Source organism: Cryptomeria japonica, chromosome 1 (assembly GCF_030272615.1).
Source record: "Cryptomeria japonica chromosome 1, Sugi_1.0, whole genome shotgun sequence".
Lineage (NCBI taxonomy): Eukaryota > Viridiplantae > Streptophyta > Pinopsida > Cupressales > Cupressaceae > Cryptomeria > Cryptomeria japonica.
In genome coordinates, this window is record NC_081405.1 from 185,072,317 (window position 1) to 185,082,257 (window position 9,941).

General features: G+C 31.3%; 1 protein-coding gene across 1 annotated transcript; it reads right to left on the reverse strand.

Moving 5' to 3' along the window:
* Positions 1-3,287: 3,287 nt before the first annotated feature.
* Positions 3,288-7,440, reverse strand: LOC131066130 (alpha pinene synthase, chloroplastic). The gene is made up of 10 exons (XM_058000835.2): positions 7,173-7,440; positions 6,881-7,071; positions 6,722-6,807; positions 6,329-6,543; positions 6,127-6,224; positions 5,920-6,012; positions 5,540-5,755; positions 5,312-5,450; positions 3,855-4,103; positions 3,288-3,727 (listed from the first exon to the last, which is right to left on the reverse strand). Exons 1-10 carry the CDS (start codon positions 7,413-7,415, stop codon positions 3,431-3,433), a joined length of 1,827 nt encoding a protein of 608 aa, XP_057856818.2. The 5' UTR covers positions 7,416-7,440; the 3' UTR covers positions 3,288-3,430.
* Positions 7,441-9,941: the final 2,501 nt, after the last annotated feature.

Sequence of the window (9,941 nt, forward strand, 5' to 3'; positions counted from 1 at the left end):
TTTTTAGAATACAATTTTGGTTGAGAATTATTAAGATATTATCCATATGAATTTTGTTCAGAGAATGAAAGCGTTTGTGTGCACTTTCATGTGCACAACCTAACCGGTAGCAGAAGAGGACAAAACAGAGCATCAACAAACCGATACATGATGAAGGTTATCATAGCATGAACCAAAACTTATCCAGTATGGTTAGATGCATATTATGAGTTCATTTTTGTTTGTAGTCATCATGTATTACTATGTAAGTCAATGATAAGTTTCTGTTTGAGCAGTGAGCTCTAGGCGGTTGGCCTCAGTGCATGTGCAATCCCCTTTATGTAATATTTGTATACCTTGATCAAGTATACAGATATGTGGATATCAGCCTCACCATGGTTTTTCCCTTTGTAGGGTTTTCCATATATAAATATTGGTGTTATGGTGTTGCCTCTTTATGTGTTATTTGGTGTATGTACTTTAATTTAATTTATTGTTAACCTGTTAATAAACAATAAGTTGGAAACTAACATTATCACTTACAATTACAAGAAAAACTCTTGATGTGCTTCCAACAGGTCTAGACCCAATCCTAGAGGTCTATTGCTCACGATCGTGGTCCTACACATGCAAGAGCCCACTCCCACTAATAATGGACCAATACCTTAGGGTGAAGCAAAAACAAATTAACATCATGCCAACATCATAAAGGCTCTCAAAAGATATAAACATAATCACAACATCATTGGAACAAACTGAAACATAACATGAATCATACACCCAAATGCAAGCAAGAGCCCTCGCTAAATCAATACAACAATGAACCAAGGCATATACATGAGATAAAAGATAATCCAAAAGAATTAATAATCCTTAAAAGTGAGGCATAAACATCCAACTAGAGTATTCAAAATATATCCCTCAACAACAAGGAAATCAACCTCTTGCTGGAGCAATTATGCGAATATGCACAACCTGCAATGATAAGGAATGAATCTTCATACCAGAGCCATAGAAAAAAATGAAAGGATCAAAATCAAATAAAAAACATCGCTAAGAACATTAACATCAATCATAAAATCCTTTGTTACAAGCCCCATATCTGAAAAAGCGACCAATTTGAGAAAAACTACCAAAACCAACTCAGAAAAACTACCAAAACCAACTCAGAAAAGCAGATTATCACAACAAAGGACCATTTTGGTGCATCCATAGGGAAATTTAGTGCATCGGTGCCATATTTTAGTGCATCCATTCTAAAGATTTATCTCTTTGGGTTCAAAGAACAAAAATGAAAGGAAATGAAGTCAATAGGTGATGAATACACCCATAATTGAACATAGGCTTATAAGTTTACTCAAAAACACTCCCATAAGGTGTGAGAGGATGAAATAACATGAGGAAAACACTTGAATGGAAAATTATGATCATATCATGAGAATTTGCCATCAATCTCTAGCCACAATCGCACTCATAAATGTAGAAATATTCAACAAACTCACACAAAAACTTAGGGAGATGAAATAAAATGGAGATAGGTATAAAATAAAATTTCAAAGGAATTCCAATTCCCAGAAAACATTCAAGCCACCTATAGGGAAAGATAGGACAAAAAATGCAACTCACATAAGTTCATGAAAATAACTCTCGGCAAAACCACATACACTTTCAATCTTGCAAATGTACATAGAATTATGAGAAGATGTAGGAAACACATAAGGAAATGAAAATGGAATCCAAAATATCACTTAGACTCAATCAAGATCACAAGAAAGAGGGTTCATGGGTTGAAATAGGAAAATGTAGAAAATACATCCCCAACAAAACACCATTTCTAGATTTCACTCTATTCACTTTACATAATCAAATTCTCATAATTTATTCCCCAACAACCAAATTTAAATCATTAAAACATCAAAACCATTCCGCAAAAAATCTTTCAACATTTACATTACAGACAATATTTTCAAAAATAAATTATAGAGAGAGGAATAAAGCTCCGACCTGAAAAATTCACAGCAATGGCAAATAGAATTCGGAGAAGAATAATCTCAATCTAGCAATCTAAAATCAACAATGTTCAATCCAATTGCAAATCTTCCAAAATGAAATCTAAATTCTTTCGGATGGTAACCCAACAACATGCCAGAATACTCCAATAAATAAAAATAAAATTAAAACTATAGAAACCCACCGGCCAATTAGAAAATTGCATAAAAGTATATATTATACCTACCACGCATGAATAAGAGGTAGATAATATAAAACTACATTATTTACTTACCTTCATAGAAAACAACCAATCAAAATAGAGGGTAGGTAAACTTTATATTATAACCAATTATGCAAATAATAATAAGTAGTAATATAAACATAAATGGCATAATAACAACTCAAATCCCAATAGTAAATAAATAAGTAAAAGCTCAATAAATAGAAACTTATAATAAAATATAAAATCAAATCAACAATAAAACATAAATAATAAATAATTAATAAATCAATAAATAATAAATAAATAACCATTAAAGAATAAATAAATAATTAGGTAATCAATTAAGAAATAGATCAAATAAATCAATATTTATCTCAATCAAATAATTATAAAATCTCAATAATAATTAAATATCAAGTAATCAATTAAACACCAAATAAACCAAATAAATAAATAGTCGTGCTATATAATACATTAATAAATTATATTAATCTAATTATTAATTAAATAATAACCACACAACCACATCACCTCAAGAAATCTGACTAAGGGTCAAACACAAACATAGGACTCTAACCACCAACTTGTGCCACAACACCAAACCGACAAGGTGAGCAACTTAAGCCTAGCGTATGAGAGGGAAATACATACCATCTCCAACAAATTACCATCGGCATAAATACATGCTTAAACCTATGAGACTAGGTGGAGTTGATGTCTGATACCTATAATCTTGCATCCACCATTAAACACAATACAACATATATACAACACATATACATCATAAATGATTAGGCAAGTGTTAGAGAATGGCAACGTCACATCATATGCTTGTAATGAGTGGATAAAATTGTTCTAATTACAAATACACTAGAAGACAATCACAATCATCGCAACGTCAACTCAACCATCATCATAATCATGGAGTAATCAAGATGTCCTCATAACCTCATAAGCCATATAATCCATACATGAATATTGAGTGCATCTAAATCACTACACATAAGTTTGATCATCATATCAGTTCGAGACATAGATTTATCCATATAAATCATAATGAATCCACCAATGTAAAAGAGACTATCAGAGCATAAATCTAAAAGTGTATATGACACTCTCTTATAAGGATGAGTCCAAGAAGGGCAATACAAATTAGAACGTGCATTAGGAAATATATTTATCTATTACACTTGGAGGTGTAATTGATAAACATATAAAAGTACATACATAAAGGAATTATAATTCCATAGGTTCAATAAGGATTTTTTCTACATGATTCTTTGTATCTTTGCCAGAATTTCCAATTCCATCTCCGTCTCTGTAGAAAACATGATAACATCTTAAGATGTTGAAAGCAGTGTCCTTAGTACAAATTGGAACATCATCATGTTTCAAATACTCTTTGTTGAGTTCTTTGAGATGTTTATCCAACATAGAAATGATATGCCTCAATGCATCTTCCTCGTTACAATTTGGATGATCTTTCATGTAACATGATATACTGGAAGTGACTTCTCCACGATCTGCCTCAGCCTTCAAAACAAATAGATAGAGTTTATGATCAAATTTAATTATAGAATTTAATTGTACTCAAAACAATTATTTCGTTAATCGTGCATACACATAAAACATGTATTTTGATTAATATATTAATACATACCTTGAAGGTTCGAGTGTCACCTCTTAATCTGAGGGTCAAACACAAGAGATCATTGAATGTTGATGGATAATCAACTTTTTGAAGGATGTTTTCTGGAAGAATTCCATCTAATGTTAATATAGGTTCCAATGTTGTTGTACGAAAAGCTACACTCTCTTTTGCATTTTCTAAATATTCCTTCAATGTTGGTATGCATCCAGTAGAAAGCCACTTAGCTTCTTCCATCACAGAATCCATATAACTGACCCACTGAACAAATATAAAATTTTCATCAAATATAAACACAAAGAATTATTTCAATAATTTACTTTACTACATGTTTGTTATACTTTATTAACATAAATATTATATAATATTTAAAATAGTGATAGTTTAAAATAGTTTTTTAAATTTTTATAAATACTTTGTTAAATCTAATATAAAGAAATAACATATCCTTAATATTTTTTTTTAGTGCAAATGTCCAATGTAATAATGAATAAAAACTATCTACATTCTAATTATTTAAAAATTTACAAACTATTTTCCCATTCATGTATATAATGATTAATATGGAAACCATCTACATTCTAACTATTTCCCCATTCATGTATTCAATACATTCTCTATTCAATAGATGTGAAAATAAAGAAAAATGAACAACTGAAAATTAGAATAATAATGGAATGATTAGGGACTTAATTACTATAAATAAATGAAATCAAGTATGAAGAACTTAAAAGATAATAAGATAATTGCATTTAGTACATGGGAACATAAAAAATTCTTAATTTACAATTGTTGACTAAAAAAGTGAAAGATAAAAACTTAAATTTGAATTCAAAAAATATAAAAAATGATTTGAATATTTTTTAATTACATATATGAATCTTATTTTTAAAAAATACATAATAAACAATTTAAATTATCAATATAATTTTTGGAATTTAATAAAATTTGAATATGTAAGAAAATAAATGTGAAATTATATAAGAAGAAAAGTAGCAACACAATTAGATATGTAAGAAAAAAAATGTGCAACTATATAAGAAGAAAATTATCAACACAATCAGAAGTACAAAAGAAATGAAAAATAAGAATATAATTTTTTTAGGATTTTAGTGAGGAAACTTCAGTTGATGGGGTCATAAGCTTTTATTAAGTCTAGCTTTATGTAAATAGGGTTTCCGATCCCTTCAAAACCTACTTCACCTCTTTAATAAAAAAGTTGATATAAAATCTTAGCAAAATTAATAATTTTTATTGAATATTAAACAATTGATATAAAATATTAATAAAATTAATAATTTCTATTAAATATGAATTTGATTTAATTGATTCTAATTGCTATTACTATATAAGTAATAAGAAATCATATTATGTGAACATTTATTGTGCACCTTAGTATGTATTCTTAATTAAGATAAATATTAAAAACTTATATTATGACATATTTAAACAAAAATACTTATTCATACAGCTTTTTGAACAAGGTGGAGAGTGTCACGGCCTTGAATTTTCTTTGCTTGTTCTGCACTTTCAATAATTGCATCGTAAAGTATACGATATGCCAATTTCATATATTCTGGAAGGTAATGTGGAGGAGAGGAATCCCACCTAAATCACATATTAATATTATATATTAATTTATACTATTAAAAAATGAATAATTATTTAAAACTAAAAGTTTGTATAAGAATACTTACCTCCTAATAGCCTTTGTGAAAAGTTTAAGCTCGTCAAGAGTTCCATGAGTATCATAAAGATCATCAATTAATGATGTAAGAGCAACACATTTTGCAAAAATAATTCTAAAAGTAGAATTTTTAGGTTCTGAAGTAATTGCACACCCTGCAAAGAAATATTCTACATGTCTATGACGCATGAAGTCAAATTTACATAAACCCGACTCTTTCCACCACCTGAAAATAGCAGATACAAGTTATTTTCTAAAGTAAACAATATATAATAATGTTAAAATTAAATAAAATATTAAATCTTAATAAGATACTTGATATCATTATATAAAACTTGATAAACTGAAAATGAATATTTAAAGAAATAAAATATCTTTCAATTAGTTCACCTAGAAACGATCTGAAGCTCTGACCGATGCAATGATTGATTAATGTTAAAATCCAGTTTAGCTAAACCTAAAATCTTTTTATTATCCACCTTCCTGCAAAATAGATATCAGGGAGCAAATTTTAATATTAAAATAAAAATGAACTCAAAAGTTTAGTGTCTTTCTAAGTTTGTAGGAAGACTTAAAAGTTATTGTTATTGTAAGTACTTGACCCATGAGCAATTTTCTCCGTAAATGTCCATATAATGCCTTGCTTCCAATCCTGGTAGATTCGAGAACCATCCATACTCCAGATTAAATCTTATCTGTACATGAAAATATTTCGTTAGGTTTTTAAATAAAATCAATCCATTTGCTCTGCATAGCCTTTGTTACATTGACACTTTGAAGAAACGATATAAAGCACCACCTCTTGTAAAAGATTGGCACTGATAATATCAGTCTTCTCTAATACTTGATTTAAGTACATGGTAGAAAAGGCTTTAGCCTCGTCCATTATTGTCTCCTCTGGGAAGGAAATCAATGAAGCTCGAAATAAGTTTACAATACTTTTGATCTCCTCCTCTGTTTGACTGGTGGAACGTATGAACTGTCCATCCTTCTCTTTAAATTGTTCCAACACATCTGCCATTATATTGTCCAAGATAAGATATCTAATAAATTTCAATGTAAATAAATTACTTGTCTCATACAACTAACGTAAGCAACAACATTGTTATGCTTAATAGACACTCTCAGTAATAAAACATTTTAAGTGATCCATTAGCAACAAACTGATCAATAATCAATAGACTAGGGCCACCTGAAGAAACGGGATATCTGTGTAGTCGAAGGACTCGAAGTCCCAAAGCTGCAGTATTCAGATCTTTACTGCTCTCGTTCCAAAACCTGCTACTCAAATACTTTCAGTTACAATTCATACATATAAAACATCCCAACCCTGATCTTTGTTTAAACATACCTGTAAACATAATCAAGTGCTTCTGCTATTTCCTTTTGAAAGTGCCTCCCAATTCCGAAGCGTTCAACATTATCCACCATTTCAAGGCGTTTATAAATATTTTCTGCACAAGAATCTGCAGCACCCACTGCATTGAACATGTCTTTGACCTCCGCAACAAGTCCATCAGCACGCTCACGATAGTGAGGAGCCTGCTTAATTCCACAAAAAACCCAAAAAAACACATTATAATTCATATTATGATGTAGAAAAAATGGAATCGCAAAGCATTATGGTGTGAAAAGAAGGTTACATCATAAGGCAGGTTTGGGAGAGATTGTATAAAATCGTCTTCCCACAAATTGGGATGGAAGTTGGCTGTGCGGCGAGTGACACCTTCAACATTAGTGGAGGGCAAGGCCTTATTCATTATCGGACTACTCACACATTTTCTACCTAATGCGGAGAATGACTTGGTGGAATGCTTAATGTGATGGGTAGGCTTAGATTTCAAGCAGAAGTTCAAAGCAGAGAAAGGGGTAGAATTAAGAGCCATTGCTAAGGGTGATTGTGCAGAGCGTATTTCCTGGCCTTTTATACCAGAAAAAATTAAGAAATCTCATTTTTTTTTAATATTAGATCCAGAGCCACACAGTCGTGGGCGAGAATTAAAATAATCGGAATCATAATAAAATGAGTTTTATAACGTGCGGGGAAACGTGAAAGAGGAGTGCTGCCTCGAATTGTTAAATTTAGGGCCCACTAACGTGAGTTTTATAATAAAATGAGTTTTATAAGGTGAGTGGAAACATTGAAAGGAGAGTGCTGCCTCGAATAGTTAAATTTAGGGCCCACTAACGTGAGTTTTATAAGGTGAGTGGAAACATTGAAAGGAGAGTGCTCCCTCGAATAGTTAAATTTATAATAAAATGAATTTTATAAGGAGAGTGCTGCCCACTGATTTTCAATCATCCATCATCTATAATAAAATGAATTTTATAAGGTGAGTGGAAACGTGAAAGAGGAGTGCTGCCACAAATAGAATTTAGGGCCCACTCCATCATCTATGCTTTTATCATCTAAATTTTAGGGCTTTTAACGTAGAGATCTGATAGTATCTCGGTGATAAGATAGAATAATATTTACTGAAAGGAAACCATTGAGTGGTGCCAATTTCAGCGTCACTAACGCAATCATTTCCTTGTATTACATCGAAATCCTAGGAATTAGACATGGGACCAAACTATGGGCCCAAGGAATATTTTAAGATGTCCACGAAGAAAGAGATTGACCTTTTTTTTTCCTCCTATGGACAATAGTCCATGGCGAATCTTTGAAAAGAGAAGCATAAGGTAGAGTATTATTTGAACCAAGTGAAATTGTTGTAGAGTTGGAAAGAGGAGTTGTTGAGCCAAGGATGGTGAGCTAGAAAAAATGTTAATCATATTAATATTGTTAAAATGGGCAAGAGCCCTCCAATTTCCCCCTTGATAGTTATAGCGGTTTGCTAATTTTTTCTTATACATTTAAAGGAAAATGAAAAGTTCTAAAGAGATTATTATTCTTTTTATGATATTCCCTTGCATATGCATAGTGACATGTCCACACCTACTCTTAACTCCATCATCCTTCCAATCTAGGTAAGACGTAAATTTCTAGATATCATATGTCATGTCATCCCCCTCATAGGCTATTATTGCATTCTCTTGAGCCATCCTCCACTTGATATAATACATGCTATCCCTTTGAGTATCCATGAGTGCGTTAGGCCCCCCCCATGATGGTAGTGTCTTTACTATCTATCACAATCTATTCTCACCAATTTCTAGTTTGGATCACCTTTCCTTATATTGTTTAGTCAACCTCGAGTCAAATTTGAATGCTTGAACACCAAGGAAACAACTATAACATTCTCCAATGTGTTAATCCATTCAATGTTAGCTATCGCAAAATATTCAATAGTGTACCAAACAATGTTTCAATACATATTCAATGATGTTTACTTCACCTTATAGATTCATCTCTCTTTTTAAATAATTTATTTACAATATGCATAAATCCTAAAGCATTTTACCATTCTTGTGATAGATATTTAATTTCAACATGAAGGCCTCATACTCCACAATATTGTTAGGCCATTTGAACGTCAAATTGAAGGAAAATTCAAAATTTTCACAACTACAAGAAACTAGAATAATGCCTACACCATCCTTTAATCATGCATGGTCAAAGAACATAGTTAATAAGTCATCCACAACATGAATGGGAGTAGAGAAAGAGGAAAGATGAAAAGATATATGGTATTGTATCATACTACCCAATGAAATGGTTTATATCAACATCTACATAGAGAAATTTGGTGTCTGTGTTATAGGAATTTATAGAATATTCTTTTGTCTATGCAACTTGATGTCTTCTAAATTAATTAGGATGGTAGTATAACACTATTTGATATGTATTAGGTACCATCAATTGATGTTCCCCATATTCTAGATAACAACATAAGCTAGTTAGCTTGCACGAGTAGCGAAGTTGGCTTGGGCTGTGGGTTTGCTCCCCATTGGTCTTGGGTTTGACTCCAAGGCTTGGGTTTGCCCGATGCACATGGATTGCGGGCAGCTACGTACATCCCTAGAGGACTAGTCTCACCTAAGCTCACTCCTTCCTAACTCCAACTTGGCAGTAAGTCCAAGGTAAGGCAGGTTGGGCATTGGGCTAGGTCGCGGGGATACCTCTAGAGTAAAAAAACAACAACAACAACATAAGATAGTTGGTAGTAGAATCGATGATGATTATATTTATTAGTAATGATGCTAGGTATATATTAAATTTAACATTGATACTATTCACAACACTAACTTAAAATTAAAATCTTGAGAATCTATGAAAAAGTATTTACCATAATATTTGCAATCTTTGAAAACCCAAATCATTCATAATTTGACAAAGAACATAGCTACTTGATGTTTTAAAATCTATATAATTGTGAACTAACCATCTATTTATAAAAACATATTTTTCTAGAAAGGATCAACATTGGGATAAATATTAATTAGGGAGCTCCCTTGATAGACATAATGGT

Excerpts from the sequence above, each read along its gene's own strand:
- LOC131066130 (XM_058000835.2), bottom strand. The coding sequence starts at position 7,415 with ATGGCTCTTAATTCTACCCCTTTCTCTGCTTTGAACTTCTGCTTGAAA. Across the intron at positions 6,544-6,721 it reads CAGATATCCCGTTTCTTCAG|ATGTGTTGGAACAATTTAAA; the intron begins GTGGCCCTAGTC and ends ATATAATGGCAG. Across the intron at positions 5,451-5,539 it reads TTCACAAAGGCTATTAGGAG|GTGGGATTCCTCTCCTCCAC; the intron begins GTAAGTATTCTT and ends TATGTGATTTAG.